The sequence below is a fragment of the Benincasa hispida genome, chromosome 8 (genome assembly GCF_027475165.1).
Source record: "Benincasa hispida cultivar pf3 chromosome 8, pf3_genome.v1.1, whole genome shotgun sequence".
In the NCBI taxonomy this organism is placed as follows: domain Eukaryota; kingdom Viridiplantae; phylum Streptophyta; class Magnoliopsida; order Cucurbitales; family Cucurbitaceae; genus Benincasa; species Benincasa hispida.
The window spans coordinates 48,197,088-48,218,239 of record NC_143485.1 but is presented as its reverse complement, the minus strand read 5'-3'; the positions used below and the strand labels follow the sequence as shown (position 1 = coordinate 48,218,239).

The window sequence follows — 21,152 nt, the reverse complement described above, 5'->3', positions numbered from 1 at the left end:
TGCAGTTCGCACACATGTTCCATAGGAATTTTGAATCACGACCATAGACAAGACACTGCTACGGTTGTTGGTCAACTCATCAAAGATAAGTTTACGGGCATAGGACGTGTTTATAAACCTTGTCATATCGTTGAGGATATGAGGAGAGATTATGACGTGAATATAAGTTATGATAAAGCGTGGCATGCAAGGGAAGCCGCGTATGATCTCACTAGAGGTACTCTAGAATACTCATACTCCATACTACATGCCTATAGAGAAGCACTAAAAATAGAGAATCCGGGTACAGTCTTTGAGATCGAACTTGAAGATGAAGTGCATTTCAAGTATATGTTTATGGCATTAGGGCCTTGTATTAGAGGTTTTGCAAGCTGTCAGCCTTGTATTATTGTTGATGGATCGCACTTGAAAGGAAAATACAAAGGCACCATGTTGGTTGCGGTTTCTATGGATGGGAACAATCAGTTATACCCACTAGCATATGCAATAGTGGACAATGAAACTGATCGATCATGGAAATAGTTTATGTCAAACTTGAAATGCAGTATCGGAGAACCCGATAATTTGATGTTTGTGTCTGATCGGATAGTATCTATCGGCAATATTATTCGTGCATTTTTTCCCACAACATTTCATGGATTGTGCACATGGCATATAGAACAGAATCTTGTTACAAACTTTAAGAATAGCATGATTGTTGGGATATTTAGAGATGCAGCAAGAGCATTTCGCATGACAGAGTTCTAGACAAAATGGGACGAACTCCGCAGTTTTAAAGATGGTGCTGTCACGAAATATTTAAAAGACATCGGTCTTCAAAGGTGGGCATGGATTTATCAAACAGAACGAAGATATGATAACATGACATCCAATAGTGCAGAGTGTTTCAATTCCTTAACTAAAGAGTATCGATTAATGCCCATAGTATGCTTGATTGAACATGTTAGAGGAATGTTCCAACCGTGGTTCTACGAACGGAGGAATTACTGGGCATCTCGAACGGCATGGCACTCTGACTACTGTGAAACCCGATTGGCAAGTGAAGCTGATAAGGGCAGACGATAGCGAGTGGAGCCTATTGATTGTTATCGGGTACACGTGCGAGATAATCGATTGGATGGTATTGTCAATCTTCACACGAAGGAATGCACGTGTAAGGAATTCGAATCACTTGGTATCCCGTGTTCTCATGCAATTGTTGCTATCAAGGAAAGAAATATACCCATCCACGGTCTTTGCAGTCGATTTTATACAGTTGACTCTCTAATGACTGCGTATGCAGAGCCTATAAATCCACTTGGCCACATATCTGAATGGAAAAGACCTTCTGGATACGTAGAAAAGATTATCCTTCCTCCGAAGTTTGTGCCACAAGCTGGACGACGGAGAGTGAGAAGAATACCATCTAGAGGAGAATTTCGCAGACAAATGAAGTGTGGTCGGTGTGGTAATTATGGACATAACTGCCAAAATTGTACTGAACCGCTTACAACTGTGCGACGTGCCAAAAATGCCAGAGACCGAGACACAAACACCCCTCATCCAGTTTAGTTATAAATACCATTGACCATTTTTTCATATGTCATACTTGTAACATACTTCATACTTTTTCATACTTGTAACATACTTCATATTTTTTCATACTTGTAATATACTTCATTTTTTTTCATACTTCATACTTGTAACACTTGATACTTCATACTTTCATCTTGTAAACAAAAAAACAATAACAAGCTGGAGTATTTATATAATAGCAATATTCATACTCTCTCAATCTTCATACTCTCTCCATCGTCATACTCTCTCCGTCTTCATACTTGTAACAAAAATGGATAACTTCATACTCTATCAATCTTCATACTTGTAACAAAAGTGGATAATAAATACTCTCTCAATCTTCATACGTGTAACAAAAAACAATGACTTCATACTCTCTCAATCTTCATACTTGAAACAAAATGGATAACAAATACTATCTCAATCTTCATACGTGTAAGAACAATGACTTCATACTCTCTCAATCCTCATACTTGTAACAAAATGGATAACAAATACTCTCTCAATCTCACTCTCTCTGAACATCTCGCTTTGTCAATCTCGCTCTATCTTACAATCTCGCTCTCTCTCAACATCTCGCTCTCTCAATCTTTGAACTTTGAACCTTGAACCATATAATGTTCTAAGCTCAATTATGCATGTTCTGATAAAATTCTGATGTTGAACTTTGAACTTTGAACTTACATGTTCTAATAAAATTCTGATACTGATAAGAGCAATAGCAGAACACATCCAAAACCAATTATACAATGAATGTTTTTATAGAATACATACTTGAAACAAAATGGATAACAAACAAAGATTATACGATGAATGTTCTTTCAATTGAATGTGTTGTATAATTGGTTTTGGATGTGCTCTGTTCTGATACTGATAAATTTCAATTATACAATGAAAAGAGCAGTAGCTTCATTATACATAAAAAAATGCATGTTTTGATAAAATTCTGATTCTGAACTTTGAGCTTTGAGCTTTGAACTTTGAACTTTGAAATTTGAACTTTGAACTTTCATAAAAAAAAATAATTATACAATGAATGTTTTTACATACATAAAAAATAAATGAATGTTTTTACATACATAAAAAATAAATGAATGTTTTTACAAAGAATAAAAAATACAATGTTCTACATATATAAAAAAAATATGGAGTGTTTACCCATAGCTGGCATGCTAATTGCATCATATATTCACTCATCTTCTCCTGAGTGATTACGGATGGATCGGCACCAGTCACCAGGTGTTCCAGAAGTTTTATTGCGAAGATGCCACAATCAAGCGACTCGTGTTGTATGTCGACGTTCTTAGGTCGCAAGATTTTCCAACGGGTTGTGGACAGGTCCGGCTTCGATCGATCCACATCACAGTAGTGAAGTAGGGATGGTACTGTGACCGTCAATGGCTCTAGCCAATTCACCAGCTTTATCATTGGTGTGTATGACAGAAGTGAATCGAACACGAATATGTGACCTCTATTAATGTCCATGGCAAGGACCATCCAGTGGTCACTGATATTCATCGTCGTGTAAACGAAATCCACATCTGCCCATTTGATATTGAATTTACCGGTGACGTAGTCCTTATACGTGTCTTCATCTTCCCAAGCTAGGGCAGCCTCCAGAAGTGGCTTATTCTTTATTCTTTTAAATACCCCGCCACGAGCATTGAGGAGACTCTGTCAAATAAAATGAGAAGTTAAGTAAAGAAGTAAAGACTAGGAAACTTAACGAAATGAGAAGTTAAGAAACGAAATATCAAAATTTACCGTTACACTAATTGGCAAGATGGTGAACTTATGCATGCACATGTCGGGCCGGGTATAAAATTTATTTTTCATAAAATAAAATAAAGTGTTTATGGTCGGCACGAAAAAAGAATATGTCAGTAAAATTATACGATAGCCAACATGTAAAGACGTAAAGACTAGGACACTTACATCGCACTCGACCAACGAATTCGGGGTAATCAATTCTTTGAAGAATTACTTGTTGAGTGGTTTGAATGAGTTCTCTCAAACCTCGTTGTTTGTATTGTCGTCCGAGATCCAACCCATCATTTCTGTCATGATATTGTGTGGAATGGCGTGTGCTACTTTATATGTGAAGATCGATCTGGATGTTGACGTAGCTACATATGGGAGAGGATGTTTAGCCACATTTTTCTTCTTTACTTGGGCTAGGGGTGTATATTTATCAACCGGTTTTCTCTTACGACTAATTCTTCGAGAATCCTACATAAACAGATAACAAAACGTTACTCATCAAGAAATATAAAAATATAAACAAAGATTACTTATCAATAAATTACTCACCAGTGGAACTCCTTCTGTGGTCAGAACAATCCTAGAAGTGTCTGCCTTTGGGATGCCAGACATGTCAACCTTTGTAGGTGGCATGGTGAGTAAGGCAGACATGTCGGGCTCTATCTCTGGGACGTCGGCCTGTATAAGTTCGACGTCAATCGATGATGTCGTGGTAATGGTGGTATCGGGCAATACAGGGGGGGTTGGGAGTAGGTGAAGGGGTGGTATCGGGCTGTAGAGGGGGGATGGGGATGAAAGTGTCAAAGGCAATCACAGTCGTATCAGGCTCCTGAGATGGGATGGGTGACCTGGTCGTCTCCTCATTCACCGTGGAACCCTTCAATTAGTAAAGGAAAATGGTGAGTTCACGAACACGTAAAAGCTAAACACATAAAGAAATAAAAGGATGCAAACCTTGTGCATAGACTACAACAATGAAAGGATGGCCGACAATTGCCCTTTTATGTCAGTCATGTTTTCCTCCATACTGGAGACACGACTATCTAAACCCGATATACGGTCATCCAACCTCGATAGTGCGCTGTCAATGGACCGCAGGTATGAATAAGTAGACTCGTCTGCATTGGCTCCCTCCCTGCGGCGGGCAGCACACTCAGGACACTCCTCATCCACAGAACGCTCTGTGCCAGAATTCGCATGAAAGACATCAATTTGATTCAACTCGTCCTCCTCGCGTACGTCCCCCATCATATCATCAAACATATCATCACTACGTGTGTATGTCCCTCATTCCACCCTTCCATATTCAGCATCCTCGTGCTCAGAATGCTCGAGATCATCCCCTCCCTCTACCTTGACAACCTCATCATTGGCATCTCCACGATGGTCATCACCATCACTTTCACTCTCGGGACTTCCCCCCCTCACTCGTTGACCTTAGCCATTTTCAGAACTATCATCATCTACACCTAACTCAAATATAGGTCGTCGTTTCACTGGGTATCTCGAAACTTCCTTTCAGCATTTGACATCACAATGCCCTCTTTAACCTTTATCTGCATTAACAACCCAGTAAACTGGTTAGTGTCAATTTAACAACTAGATAAACATGTTATGCATAGAGTAAACTTACATTGTTAGACTCGAATATCTCTCTCTCGAGTACTTTGAAGGACACTGAGTGGGAGCATGACCATCGTAATATGCGGGGCAAAGCAACCTTGCTCCTTCGCTCCACAATGTTCCCAGCTATCGATGAAGCTAGGATCTCGTACGTCCATACCTAAATAAAATTTAAAATATATTAAGAACAATAGTAATGTTAGATCAAACAACACGATTATTATGTTAATCAAATTTACCTGGAACGCTTGTGGAAATCCACGTAAGAAGTACTTCACAGCGTAGTTTTTATTTGATTTGACCCTCGTCTTGTATAGACTGCTCTTATCATTCAAGGCAGTCTTTAGGGCATCCAATGTCCTCTCCCAAATAATGGTACCCCAATCAATACTATTGTAGTACTCCAAGCTTTGAACGTCCTTGAAACGTTTGAGGTCGACTGCATTTTTCTGCTTGTTTTTCCCCATCATTGCAACCTCAGTATAGTAAACTAGGCTGATCTTCACAGCATCATCATCGTTTTCAAACTCTAAGTCCTTGTATTTTTCTTTGAGTTCACGGAGGTGTAAAGTGTCCTTCTTTACTCGATTACCAAAATACTTGATGGCAAGTTCATATGAGGACTGTTGGTTCCGATCAATTCGTGATGGGGATTGCCACAAACCAGTCATCACCAAAAAGTCATCCTTCGAAAAGGTGACAACCTTCCCACAGACAGCGAATGTCATTGAGTCTAATTTTGTCCTTTCATTTCTCTGAGCAACATGTGATGGACAATTGGGCTATTGAACACTATATCAACGTCAACAAATTGCCCAAAAATTGTTCTCTTGAACATGGCCAACTACGTTGGTGTGAGCTTCTCTTTGACAATCTTGTTTGCATTGGCAATGTGAGTTAAGCTGGTTACTTGACCGGAAAATCTGTCAACTTCAGCTATTCTGAAACATGTAGCCATCTTAAATCACTCCTGCATTTATTAAAAAATTCAATCAGTAAACTCCTTCAGAAAAAAAAATATATAAAACAACATTCTGTTTAAATCTCACTAGAATGGCTCTCGCTAGAATCGATCTCTCTAGAATCGCTCTCGCTGGTGTCACTCTCTCCGATGTCGCTATCTCCGGTGTTGCTCTCCCTTATCTCTCTCACATTCTCTCTTTTTACTCATCTTCAACCACATAACACATCGAAAAACAAATAAAAAAACCATAGGTTCACTTATCTCTCCGGTGTCGCTCTACCGATTTCACTCTCACTTATCTCGCTCACAAACTCTTTCTACTCGTCTTCAACCACAGAACACATCCAAAACCAAAAAAACAAACAAAAAAAACCATATTGAAAGAAAGATTACCGATAAGATTCGATTGAAAGCCGGAAGTAGAATCGTTTGCAAGTCGGAAATAGTTTTTTTTCGTTTATGAGCAATACGAAGCCGTTAGCCTTAGAAAATTTGAATGAATAATAGTTTAGTTTTGGTGGGTTTTCTCAGTAAAAAAGTAAGAAGACGAAGTAAGGGCAAATTAAATAATTTGGTATGGCGATGACGTCAGCAAAAGGTCAATTGACATTATTTTTTAAAAAATTGTCATTTGACATTTTGGACCCAATTTTTGGGTCATCCGTATAAATTTCCCAAGTTTAGGGCAATCTTAGAAATTTAACTTAAGATCTAGGGGTTTTTGTATAATTTAAATGGTATTGTAGTAAACGTTTTCATTTTTTCACAAAACAAGTTGAATAAACTAAAACCCAATACTAATAATTGTCTCAACTAAGAATTTAAACTTAAGTTAATCAAGTTAGATTATTGGATAGTGATTCACATCTATTTTTACTTTTAACTCCATTTGAAATAATTTAAAATCACCTCAACAAAATTATTGTCCAAGAAAAATTATCTAAAATAGAGGGGAAAAAAACTACTTTCCAATCATTCTAGCATTTCTCTCTAATAATATGCATTACTTGGTTGAAAACAACATTTTAATAGATGATTTAAATTTATTCACTTGTAAAAGTTAAGAATTTTAATTGATTCAACTTCAAAAGTTTATCCTCCATGAGGCAGAAAACACATTTATATTCAAAAGGGCATAAGGTAGTTTAAAAGGGCATCTTTAGTAGAATACTTTTCCATATATCTTATAATCTAGATATACTATTATTACACATATAACATGTAAACTATAGGATGGAAGGATTCAAACCTCCGAATAGCGAGCAGAGATCATGACATTAATTTAACAAACAAACCAGAGTAAGCAATTTCAGCATCATCTAAGTGTGTACTTCCACTTACCCCCAAAACATGAAAACCATTCATTATTTTACAGCCTAATTGTAACTTGACAAAACAAACAGCAATATCTTCTCATTACAAACAAGCCATGTAATGGAACATATCATTCCATGTTTTTTCTTCTTTTTTGGTCTGAATGAGAGATGCTGTGAATCTAGTAAGGCCTTTAGAGATCAACATGACCAGCAATATCATTGTCACTTGAATCACTTTCATCATCACTTACATCTTCTTCACTCTCATCTTCTGCAGCTGAATTCACCACATTTTCCCTTTTCGCATAGCGTTCGCAATACTCTGTCATACCAAATAACACACTAACAATATGCACTTTCATTTTCATCTCATAAAAACTTTACTCAATTCACAAACTTTCAAGATCTTGGTTTCATTCTTGTCTTGTACTTCCATAATTCTTTTCTTTGTTTCCTCAATTTTGTAAATAAACTTTATGTGCTCATTCCTAAACTTGACACTCTATCCATTATGTTGTGATAGAAACAATCAACAAGAAACGAATCAAGCAAGAAAATCAAAACACAAATTTACGTGGTACACTAGCAATGTATTAGCTAATAGCTACTACCACAAGTAAGGAGGGAAATTCCTTTATTATCTTGAGGAGCAATAGAGTATAAAATATAGAAATGTATGTAGGTAAGAGCACCAGATAACAGGGTGCTTCGCCCTGGACTCACTGACCGGGCATTGAGACTCCTATGCTTGGTCATTTGGACTGTCAGATAACATATTCAACATATTTCAACACATTAATAATAGTTTCAAATACAAATCTACGTCACACTATGCAATATTAAATGCAATATAATATCTAAATACAAAGTTAAAAAGTAGACTTTTATGCAAAACTCAAGTTTGTAGTAGAGAATTTACAGGACTAAAAACAATATAGGTGTAATGATGGTTCGTAACCAAGATTGTACATGGAGAGTTGATACCTTAGGGAGAAGCGGCACATTCAACAAAATCCAGTATAGAGATACCAAAAGAAGCATACAAATGAACATTTGTGTTACTACAAATATATATTTACCTAGTCGGACATTTGTTTATGATCTCGTATGGGATTAATATGACATATAATTTGCTTTATAATCTCCAAAATGAACTCATGCCTTTGACTCATTCAGAGTGTCAGATAACATCGTATTCAACACATTTCAACAGATTAATAATAGTTTCAAATGCATATCTGCATCGTGCTAAGCAATACTTCTATTGAATGTGATATAGATATCTAAATACAAAGTTAAAAGTAGACTTTTGAGCAAAACTCAACTTCGTAGTAGAGAATTTGCAGGACTAAAATCGATATGTGTAATGGTTCATAACAAAGATTGCATATGGAGTTGATACCTTAGGGAGGAGTGGCACATTCAACAATATCCAGCATACAGATTGCAAAAGAAACATACAAACGAACACTTGTGTTACTACAGATATATACTTACCTAAGTCGTACATTTGTTTACGATCTCGGTATGGTATTATTATGACATAACATTTGCTTTATAATTTCCAAAATAAACTCATACCTTTGACTTTTTGTTCATATTGGCTTCTGTCTTTTAACATTAAAGACGCTGCATCACCGTTAAGGGGGTCTGAAGGATTGGGATAGAGCAAAAGCTGTGGAAGGAAAACTTCAAAAACATTCAATAGGTCTGAAAAACAGAAAGTATGCAACAAAAAAAAAAAAGTAAAGAAGAAAAAAAAACTTGTCAGTCAACTTTCAGGTCAGGTTTTGAGCTTGAATAAGTAAAATGACAATTGGTTTAAAGTTACCAAACATTGGGCTCCAAGTTTGGTTAATCACATCCAGGCATACAGAACCAGATCTGCAAGTGGAAAGGAGTTTTAAAACGATTGAAAAACTTCAACCTTACAAAAATAAGAATCAGTAGTGCACCTAGAGTGAAAACATAAAAATCTTAAAGAAGTTGAGCCACAGTATGTGAGGTCTAGTTTGCTCACAGTTCATCAACATTTGGATGATATATCTTGTTCACGAAACCAATAGATGGGGACTTGTATGGATAAGCGTCGGGAAGTTCAACGTGGATTTTCCAAACTCCGCCTTCGTACACACCTGACATTGTTGAAGGCATTTTATATGTTAGAATGTTGAAGCAAATCATGGGTAATGTATTTGAAAGCAAACACATGAGAACATCAGAACTTTCATTCATCATAAAAGTTAAATATTCCAAGACTTTGGGGTTATGAAGCCTATTTAAGCTCAAGAATCACGCCACGTAATTTAACATTCTAGACAAGACTAATTTAAGAGTTGAAACGATTGGTGCCAAAAGAATTTAACAAGGTAATAGTTATGGAACATCATTTGAAAGTTGAAATGCTAGTTAAGGGGGAAAACTTTGCTATCCATCCATATGCATATTCATAGAAACTAAAAGTCTCAAGAGAATGAAAAATCACTTGAAACCTGAAATATACTACTCAGCACCAGCCCTACCCATTGGAGCAACTGGAAATTCATTATAATAGAAGCAGGAGAATGAGAATAGGGAGTACTTTCTTTTGGACCGTTGAATTCGACATTAAATTCACTGAGCCCATCATCGATCATCTCCACTTTGTAATCACTCATCATCCTGGATTTAGTATATGAGAATTTCAACAAAGAAATAACAATCAATACCTTCAACTTAAGGAAGCATAATGGGAACCTATGAAAAGAGAATTACAAACTTTTAGTGCATAAGAGAGCTCCTATTAATGAAATAAACTAACAAACTCCGTAAATAACTCAATCATGGTCATCCAAAACATCAATTACATAATTTTCCCATGTGAATTTCAAGACAAGATTCGATCCTATTTTTGTCAATTTGCATAGATATCTAACTACTTTTTTTTCTCCAGCTGATGGATAAAATATAATGAAAATTTAGTAGATTACTACTCCAAATTTATGTCTAAACTAAGTTCCCTGGAATCCTCTAACATCATAATGGTAGGTCAGATTTCTAAGCAAGTAAATCAATCCCTAATTTCTCTTACAACTCATCAAGGGCAAATGTTTGCAACATTTTCATATCACTGTTAAAATAATCAACATTATCTAGAAAAAGAAAAACTTTGGCATTAACAATAACAATGCACACTTTCAAGTTTCAAGGTTACTAAACTGAAACACTACTATTTTTCCCTGTTGATTCTTCTTGTCCTTCTACTGCATACCCCAAAATCCTGGACTAAATTATAATTTCTAAAGATCCTGTATCAGCACCTTCTTCATAGTTTTTCATTAATTTTCTGCAGTCAATAACATTGTACGGACATGTCGTACATGCAAAAACTAGAAACTGATTGTAGCAGCAATCAAAAAGAAACTAATGAGAAAACTTCACTTGTCAATCAACTTACAATTTCATGACATCCATATCTCTCCGTTTGTTTGGAGACGACATTTCGAATTCGAACAACTCAAATATTTCAAAAGAAAGCCTGCCAAGTATTGCAAAATGGCATCACTTCTCTTGTCAGACAAGGAAAACTATAGCATCATATTATCTCACCCACATGCTCTCCAAGAAGCAGAACATTTGCATCAACCAAGTGAACCAGATTATTAAGACAACCTTTAAAAATAAGAGTTCCACAGAGATCTAACATTATAAACAAAATAACATGATATGATAATCAAGGGGCTGTATTATGCAACTATAGTTGCTAAAGCATCTACATAAACAAATAAAGCAAAACATACAACTTTTTATCTAACTCCACAAACTATACAAAATTTGAAATAAACCATTTAATAACAAGCCCTTACAAGAAACTAGATCCCCTTGTTCATTATGATCTAAATTAGACAGGCGGATCAGAGCTCAATCTTCAACATCTTATACAGCAGAAGATAATATTTAAAGTTGTCTGATAGATGACTCCAATGCCTAAGCGATAGCATACTCAAAGGGTATAATCCATCATCCACAATAATATTTCTAAATAAATAGCCCCTCGTTGAACTTATAGACAATGAGAAGGACAATATCAACAACAATAAATAAAGAAATAAGCCTTTTCCTCCTCCCCCACTCAACCAAACAGAAGCATTACACCAAATATCAAACCAACAAGAAGAAAATAATTTTATAAAGACAACCCAGAATTTAAGCCCCTTGGATATGGCCTAAAACAGGACTTATTCGAAGATCCATGTTCTACCCACTTGACCCAATATTGATTTTTTTAATGAAAAATGGTTCTTTTCCCCCAAAGAAAAAGGGAAAAGGGAAGGCTCGATTCTTACAAGGGCAGGCTCGCAATGGCGTGAAAATCCCAGCTCAATGAAGAAAACCCAGAAGTTGAACACAAGGGGAAAACTCTGGAATGACAAAGAAGGTTGGTTTCATCGGCCACAGAGAACTAGTACAGAAATGGGAGAGAAGTAATCAATTTTTCATTATTGAAACATGGATCAGAGCCAGATTTTTATACCAAAAGTATTGTGAATTGAATTTTTGTTCTTGAAATTTTAAAAATATATAACAGGCTTTTTCTGAAAGACATCCAATTGCTTTGTCAAATCAAATGTATTGTGAATTAAAAGTGAAAATTATAAAAACTAATACCAACAAATTTGAAATTACATTTTCAAATTTTTACCATTTAATTTTTAAACTTTCGTAAAAGTAATAATTTAATTTCTGAATTTAGTGGACAAAAACTTAATCTTTAAACTTTTAATTCTGTAACAATTTAATCTTTAAATTTTATTATATAATAATTTAGTCATTGTATTTTCAAATTTATAGCAATTTAATCTTTATTATAAAAATTAGGATTTAGATTTAATAAAATTTCTTACATAAATAAACCGACAAACTAAATAGAGACTCAATATTCTATAAATTACAAGTATATATCATAAAATAATAAAAATTGACATCTAATTTTGATAAATTTATTTGTATTAGGGACTAAATTGTTGTGAATTTAAAAGCATAAAAACTAAATTGTTACATAGTAAAATTCATAGACTAAATTGTTACAAAATTGAAAGTACAGGGACTAAATCGTTATAAACAAAAGTTTAGGGACTAAATTATTACTTTCATGAAAGTTTAGGGACTAAAAGTGTTTTTTAAAATAATGATAGAAATTAGACCTCCAAATGATTAAAAATTGAATAATTTATACAATTATTACGATTTCTACCATGCTCAAATTTTATAAATAAATAAAAATAACGGTATAAGTGCAACTATCATAATATTTTATGGATGTTTTTTTTTTTTTTTGCCATTTACCCTAGATTTAAATAGTAAATTAAAATGGCTGTCAATTAACTATACTAATAAAAAACAATTATTGTCATGTCCATTCAAATTTCAATAAAAGGGGGTCAAAATTTCATATTTCGAAAAAGAAAAAGGGTGTTCACATGCTCTAAAAGTATATTTACTTTGTTGATATATATATAATATATATATATATTAAGATGGGGTAACTATTCCTTCTTTGAAATAAAAAGAATAAAAGAATAAAATTAATTATGTGATTTAAAAATTGAGAATTAATTGCTAAGTTTTTTTATATTTGTAATAAATATTTTTTGAAAGAAATTTAATGATATTTTCTTAGTTTGGATGCCCACTAAAAATGAAAATAAAATAAAAAGTGTAGTGATATAAACCTTTAATGTTGATTTATAAAGTAAAAATATAATAAGATTAAATAAAAATTAAACTCAAAATTATATACGATACTACATAATCCTACCATCTTGATCAGATAACATTTATAAATAAAAGAGAGTTTGAGATCAAATAAAATTCCAATTAATTAATATGATAAGAAGCAATGTAATTCACTTGAAATTTATCAAAAAATTGAAATTACTAAAAGCAGAAGTAAATAGACTCAAGGATATGTAACCAGTTAGAATAATAAAAATTGAAAATGTGTCAACTCAATATTTAAATATCTTTTAAAAGTGAAAAGTTTGAGGTTTGGATCTTCGATTTATAGGTAATATAATATTATAAAAAGAAAATTAAAAGTTAGGTATTATAAATGTTAAATATCTGTTAACACTTGCATTTGATATCACTTTATAAATTTCATCTTTCGTAGTAAATGATTTTGTTTAATCTTGCTAGTTTCAATTTTCATTTTCTAACCTATGACCAATATAAACGTAAACTCAATAAATAAGATATCAATTATAATATTATTATTATATTAAATATTAGTAGTTAAGTCTTTATTCAGTGATGTTTGTACTAAAAAAAAGAAAGATGCCCTTACTTTATAAATATTTTATTTTAGATGACATTTGTGGTAAATATTCTTTTAGATTTTATTGCTTTATGTAGCACATTTAATGCATTGTTTGTATTAGTAACAACAACTTAGAATGAATTTGATACAAACGTAATACCAAACTGCGCTATATCCTTTTCAATTGGTCTATAATGTCATTATTAAAATATTAATATTATATCAATTTAATTAATATAATTACTAAATGTAACATAACTCAACTAGTGACGATATGAGTGAAAAAGTTTCGAACATATTCCTTCTTTGATATTTATTTTATTTAAAAAAAAAATTGAGGTAGCTGAGTGCTTTTGTTAGTGATAATTGAGTAGGAAAATGAGTCGAAACCCATTCATATTTCAAAAAGTTGAGATAGCTTAGTTCCATTTGCCTAAGTATTATTGGCTATAAAGATTAACATGCTGAGTTTATCTTTTCCATCCTTTTACATCATTTGAAATCAAAGGCATTTTTCAGAGGTAAATCCACTTAAAACTAAGTGACAACTAATCTCAAACCACATGTAATACTTAGACCTATTTATAGTGTAGGAATTTTTTTAGTATTACGATGATATGAAACCCTATTTACTGTTTATGACGTAAATATATTTTTAAAAATATAGTAGAATCTACCAACATTAGTATGATCGTATCTTTAAAAAAAAAAATTGGTAAGATCTATTAACATTAGTGTGAGATTCACTAATATTTATGAAAATATATAGGATTGTTTTCAAATATAGAAAAATGAGTCAATTTATTTACAAATATAATAAAAATATCACTGTTTATCATGGATAAACAATAATGTTTTGTTATATTTGTAAATAAGTTGATTTTATAAGACGATGATGCTATATTTGAAAATATTTTCAACAGTTTTGCTATTTAAAACAATTACCCAAATAAATATGGAGAGAATATGGTACTTCCATAGTACTAAATACTAGCTCCTCTAAATATTGTTTAGCCAACTGATAATATTTTTTTAGGGTCAGTTGCATAAATGGAATTCAAACCAAAATAATAGAATATGTAGTACAAGGTTAAAATAATTGATATATAGAACAAAAAATGGTAAAAGATTAAAAAGCCCAAGCCCAGCCATGGTTTCTTCCTAGTTTTATCAAATTGAAAATTATCACTGATAGTTGCTATTAGTGATAGTTTTCAATTTGAGAAATATGCTATCAATTGTTATCACCGATAGCTTTCAATTTAAGAAATGTGTTATCAGTTGTTATCGCTGATAGCTTTCAATTTGAGAAATGTGTTATCAGTTGCTATCACTGATAGTTGTTATCAATGATACCGCTATCAGTGAATATCATTGATAATTGCTATCAGTGATAGCTTTCAATTTGAGAAATGTGTTATCAATTATTGTCCCAAAAGCTGCCAAAATTCTCCACCACAGTAACTCCACCTCTAGTCTATGACTAAGTCTATCACTGATAGTGGCTATTAGTGATAGTCGCAGTGATTATCACTTACATTTTTTTATCAATTATACTCACTATAATTTATAGACTAAGTTCTAAGTTTAACAAAGAATCACAAATGAGAAACACAATATGAAGAAACATAAACCATCATGCAATGAATATAAACTCATTGATTAAACTCATTAAAATCCATGATTACCTCATAAGATTGACAAATCTCCTTGTTGATCAATCAATACGAGTTTCTTATGTATATATTTTGGGTGAAGAAACTCGAGAGAATATAGCAATCGACGGGCTTGAAGAATGGTACAATGCAGCAATCAGAGTTGCGAAGAGCGGGCATATGAGAATGTAGCAATCAATGAAGGGTGTGAAAAGACTTATAAGAATTGCGGCGTGAAGAGGAGGAGAAGAAGAAAAAGAAAACAAGGTAGAGACAAGAAAATGGCGAACTAAGGGGAAATCGGATAAAGAAAAGAAAAGAAAAGAAGGAAGAAGGAAGTTAAACTGTAGAGAAGAAGGAAGAAAAAAAAAAAAAAAGAGCTGGTATATTTATAAATATTCAAAAGTTATACTATATTTTCAGATTGTTTCCAAAATTGTATTATCTCATGTAAATTTCTATTTTTTAAAGATAAGTTTGGTCCCTATGATCACACTACATATAAATTATAGCTAAGAAATGAATATCATGCCCTTGTGTTTTCTTTTATGGTTTAATACGTGGAGTTGGAAGATTTAAACCTCTAATCTCTTAATCAAAAGCGGCTAATACTTGGATGGATGCCTAACATATCATTATACCCCTAAGGTTTTATAAATGCGTGGGAATAAAGAATGTAATACCTGGGAATAGGATGTCTAAGAATTATTGATGATTATGTTTGATTGTGTATGAAAAATGCTATCAGAATTTTATGAACAAAAATTATATTTGTATTTAATTTATGAAATTAAGCATGAAAATGTTACATAATTTTAATAGATTAATTAACTAAATAATAAATACCATTCAATATATTAATAAAAATTAATTAATTAAGAATCAAAAATATTTTAAATTATAAATATCTAAGAATTGAGTAATTTATAATTAAAATTAACCAATTATTATATTTAAGGAATGTCATATTAATTATAATCTAATACTTAATCATTTTTATAATTAATTATTAGTAATTTCGATTTAATTAAATAATATAAGAAAATATATTTATATAAACTATATATTATATAAAAAGTGAAAAATGAGATAAAAAAATGATATATTAATAAAGAATAATAATTTTATTTTTAATAAATATGATATGTTAATAATGAATGAATTAATCTAGATTAATCACAATAAATAATTAACCGATTATATATTCATAATGAAGGATCAAATTAATCTCAATAAATAATTGTTTGATTATTAAAAAACAATAAAATAACCAATTATGATTATTGAAAAATGAATTTTTGTACTAACTAAATTTAATTAATATTAATTTACTAATTAAATATATTTAAGATATTATTAGCTAATTAATTAATAATTTATGTAGAAAAGTAATTGCATTCACTTAGTAAAGTGTTACTGTAAAAATAAGTTAAGTAAATATTTTAATAAATTAATATTAATTAATTAATTATATTCCAAATGAAATTATATATAAAATGAAAAACAAACGGAGAGAGGAAAAGAGAAAATCCACACTTTTGGAAGGGAATAAAAAACACTTGTCGGTCGCCAAAAACAAAAACTGCAAAACGAACAAATGGTGAAAATAGGCTCAAATCGCGTGCATGTGGGATGTCCACCATGCTCACATTTGACTATCTTCTCCCCTTCTAAAACATGGGTACCCCTTAGGGCTAAAGCCCATAAGTAAAGGTGAGGGTATATGAGGAGGCTTTCCAATGATAAAATAACCAATGTGGGATTCCTTTTTTTATATTTCTCATTTTAAACAAATTTTCACTAACAAATCCCCCACTTGAAAATTTAAAACAAAAGAAAAAAAGATTCACGAGCAATATCAGTATGTACTGTAAGTCCGGTGACTTGATTTCCCTACTTAAGTATGTTCACTAGTATGTTAAGTATGATTAACTCATGATAATACTATGATTATAGGGAAAAGACTTAAGAATGATAAAGGAAGAAGGAATTATTTTAAGTGTTGAAAGCATAAGGCTCTCGAGTAAGAACTTGCTTGTGCACCTAGTAAGAAAAAGAAATGTGCCTAAATGTTGAACCTTGCATTGAAGCCTTGATGTGTTGATGATCAAGGTTGGCGTGGCAACCATATGCATCTAAGGTAGGAAGATTTGGCGCAAGGTATGCGCTGATGGAGGCAAGGTCTAGGCGTACGCCGTTAGCAAGGGCCGAGGGTGATGTCATGTGGTGAATATTGGTTTATGCGCTAGTGAGTATGCGATGATTTAAGCATTGAGGTTAGGAGATGCTAGCAAATTCGCAAGGCAGTAAGCCAGGCGTGAGTTGTGGGCTGAGGCAGACGTATGATCATGTTCTGGCCGAGTAGGGGGTATGCGTGCAAGCTCATAAGCTATGCAATGGCGAAGAAGGCCTTGCATTGATAAAGCAATGAAGCACTTTAGCTTAAGCATTGATTGTAGTGGGCCAGCTGCCCTGATCAGAAGTGCTAATCCCACTTAGTGGGCTAGTTATCACCTTAATCTGGGTGGGGAGGCATGCATCTCAAGTATAAAAAGGGGAAAATTTGGTAGAAGCTCTCGGTTTTCCCATCTCTCTCATGTGAAGGGAGGAATTTTTTAGCCACTTGAAGACTAAAGAGTGTAGATGATGGCATTAGGCTATCGGAAGCAATCTCCCATGAAATTGAGCTAGAATCTGAAGATTTTCTCAAGTGATTCAAGCTCTCGAGTGATCTCAAGCTAGGTGGGAAGATTAAAAATTTTTGGATCGATCAGGAGGAATTTGAAGCTCAAATTTAAAGGTAAGAAAGTTAAGACAATTACGAACAAGTTTGTCGAATGAAGTTTTCTAAAACAATGGCTAGGAAATGAGTTATTCAAGTTTACATTTGAATATGGAATTTTTAGCTTTAAATAAGCAGGAAATTGCATCAGTTGAAAAAACAAGCAACTTGTTGGCTGGGCGAAGGCATTGGTAGACGTGCGCGCACAGGCAGGTTGAGCAGAAGGCATTGTGCTAGGTTGTGCACAGGAGTTACGCTGAGAGGCGCGAGGCGTTGTGGTGGTGTGCATAAAAGTCAGTGCACGACTGTGTTAGTGTTGCGAACGCTAACACTTAGGTGGGGTGCACAGGACATTGGCATCAAGAGCGTGTCCTAGCCCAAAAGACAAACGTTTGTGGCCACAAAGAATAGCAACTTGACTCGAGGTATATTCTATGTGTAAGATGCATTGGTGAGTGATGCGTCGATGGGCATGCATTGGTTGATGTTCTAAGTTTGATGTTAAGCTTGTTCACATGAGTTAGGCTCACAAGGGAGCCAGTGACATTAACCAAAGATATTTTTCAATTTCATAAGAAAAATACCCATAGGAGAAGCTTACCAACCGTGTGAAGAAGCCCAAGGCTGTAAGTGAAAAAATTCAAGTGTTTTACAAATGCTTTGATAAACACATGTTTTAAGAATGCTATTGATACATGCTTTTAATGTTAGCATTGCAAAAGATATTTCCAAGAAAACTGGTTCACATGCTTAGTTTTAAGAAGAGTTTATGCCTAGTTTTAAGAAGAGTTTATGAAAGCATGACTTTAGTGTTTTCTACCTGTATGTTATTGAAGCATGTGTTGATTGATGCCTTATGCTTTATGGCGTTTAAGCCTATGATTCTAGTTTACAAAGCATGTGTTATTTTAAGCATAAGTTTATGATGCTTTAAATGAGGAACTCGATACCGAAGAACTTTGAGAAGGTATCCAAGCCTCTAGTACCTAAGGTATGACGGTACTTAGTTATTATCACGTGCACGTAGGTAGAGTTAACGTTGGTTGTGTTGAGATCACTCCACACCAACTAAGGATTAACGTTGAGGGTGTTGGGGTTGATGCCCTAAAGTCTCATGTCCTGTAGTTTGTAAACTGTTTGTACGAACGCTTGTGTTGTATAATATATGATATTTACTTCACATCTTGTTTTTTGCTCAGTTGTATGCTTTATTTGCTTTACCACAAACCAATAAACATAAAATCCCTAGTTATCTGTATGTAACTTAAGCATGTATGTGGTGACATATAAGTGGATCATGTCTTAAGTGATAATCAAAATGGTCTGTAGTATATGGATATAGGAGGGAAACCTTATCCTGGTAACGCTACGGATGCGGCCCGCTTTGTGCAATGGTCACAAGTGATGTGACTTGTCACAAATGGTCTAATCCTGATCATTCGTGTAGGGGATATATGAGCAGAGGCATCCTATACAAAGAGTTTGTTTAAGACATGACCACGAAGTGTTAACGTCTCGTTATATAACACCGTTCATAACAGAGACTTCACTTCACTAGGATGACCATAGGTAACATGACCTCAATCCTGAGTGAGTTGGGAACTCCTACCATTAAGAGCGGTTCTTTGATTTGTATGGGTGCGAGTGACCAGGTCGCCGATTCAAACCTACCATTTTGAGGATTCGTCTGATTTGGGATCTGGGAACTTAGCTACACAAGATGGAATTCACTCCTTCCCCGAGGTAAGGATAAGTAGATAGATAGCTCCCTTAAGGGTTGATTCCAGGGCTTAAACGATGTGGTGCCACATACCTTCTCTTAGCCCGAGAGGTATTCACGAATAGTTGGACTATATTATATTGTTCATTAGAGGGATCAGTAAGGAGTGAGATGTAACTATAGGGACAAAATGGTAAATTGATCTAGTTATACTTACGAGCATCTGTGAAGGATCATCGTACTCATGATTGGTTATATTCAATGGACATAGAAATATATCTGTGGTAAGAAGAGTTCAGTAGTTGGTCTTTAGTGGAATGTCTGACAGTTAACGGATGGTAGATCTCGTGGCTAAAGAGTTTAGTCATCTATTCACGTACCATTGGAGCTTCGAGCCACGGGTCCATTAGATCCCCTGGGTAGCTTGGATAAAGTTGAGAATCAGTGTTTGGGTCAGTTTGAAATGTTCAAATTGACAAGAGTGAGTTCGATTATATATGATATAATTGGACTGGTTAATTATATATGATATAATTGGCTATATATTATTTTGGAGAAAATTAAATATAAATATGATTTATATCAAGTGGAGGAGAAATTACTATAGTAGATATGTGATATCAAACTATAGCGTAAGAATATAATATGATTATATTAATTAATTATTATATTGGTTAATTATATGATAATTGGCTGAAAACCTCTCCTCGTTCGTGTGTTAATGGGAGAATCCGAAGTTGGTTATTGTAATCGAACAATAAAATGAAAATTTGTTTCATTTTGCAAAAAGTTCGAAAATTCAAAATCAGTGTGAAAACGTAACAATCTCCTAGTTTGAGAGCCTATACGATAGTTGTTCATCATCTAAATGATCGTACACCAGTGCCTAAACGATCGCACGCCCATCCCTAAACGATCGCTTAGCTTTCCAAAACGATCGCATAGCGTGCCGCGTTTTCTAAACGATCACCTACCTTTTATTAAACGATCACTGAGTAAAACCTACACGATTGTGTAGCTTCTTCTAAACGATAAGCACCCTTGCTATACGATAACTCTTTCTCTCCCACTTGTTTATCGTCTATACGATTTATCTTTTCTCTGACCTCTACCAAATTCACCAAAAACCACACTTTGGATTCTCACTCCGAGAATACCAAGGGCTCCAACTGGTGGTGTCGTCCCTGCTGTTCACTTGTTTGTGACTGTTTGTGTTGCTGTCGTTCGTGTAGACAATCGTGCTGCTGCAGCCGACTGGTTTGTTGGGCAATAGAGTGCGAGTAGAGGTTCTTCTGCTGCTTATGAGTTCAACGTTTGAAGAGGGTCTTCAATTGGTATGAGAACTCTTTCTCTTGTATTTTAGTATTCGAAGCATGTCGTTAATTAGTGCTAATTTGCCTAACTTTCTGTTGGAATGTATGTGTTGTATTTCAGTCACGATGAAATCGGAAAGATTCGAACGCGCTCATGGATACT

The 21,152-nt window shown here is 33.8% G+C and overlaps 1 protein-coding gene across 5 annotated transcripts; it reads right to left on the bottom strand.

Moving 5' to 3' along the window:
* Positions 1 to 7,147: 7,147 nt before the first annotated feature.
* Positions 7,148 to 11,836, bottom strand: LOC120083528 (ubiquitin-conjugating enzyme E2 5-like). Of its 5 annotated transcripts, none has more exons than XM_039039314.2 (8): positions 11,547 to 11,766; positions 10,658 to 10,738; positions 9,744 to 9,882; positions 9,242 to 9,356; positions 9,053 to 9,105; positions 8,803 to 8,931; positions 7,914 to 7,982; positions 7,148 to 7,543 (listed from the first exon to the last, which is right to left on the bottom strand). In XM_039039314.2, exons 3-8 carry the CDS (start codon positions 9,745 to 9,747, stop codon positions 7,413 to 7,415), a joined length of 501 nt encoding a protein of 166 aa, XP_038895242.1. In that variant the 5' UTR covers positions 9,748 to 9,882; positions 10,658 to 10,738; positions 11,547 to 11,766; the 3' UTR covers positions 7,148 to 7,412. The 5 variants fall into 5 exon arrangements, with proteins under 5 accessions (XP_038895242.1, XP_038895240.1, XP_090173041.1 ...); XM_039039312.2 differs by having other exon boundaries at positions 9,803 to 9,882; positions 11,547 to 11,760; XM_090316915.1 differs by lacking the exon at positions 11,547 to 11,766 and adding an exon at positions 11,067 to 11,397 and having other exon boundaries at positions 9,803 to 9,882.
* Positions 11,837 to 21,152: the final 9,316 nt, after the last annotated feature.

Excerpts from the sequence above, each read along its gene's own strand:
- LOC120083528 (XM_039039312.2), bottom strand. The coding sequence starts at position 10,701 with ATGTCGTCTCCAAACAAACGGAGAGATATGGATGTCATGAAATT. Across the intron at positions 9,883-10,657 it reads GATATGGATGTCATGAAATT|GATGATGAGTGATTACAAAG; the intron begins GTAAGTTGATTG and ends TACTAAATCCAG. Across the intron at positions 8,932-9,052 it reads AACTTGGAGCCCAATGTTTG|ACCTATTGAATGTTTTTGAA; the intron begins GTAACTTTAAAC and ends TCTGTTTTTCAG.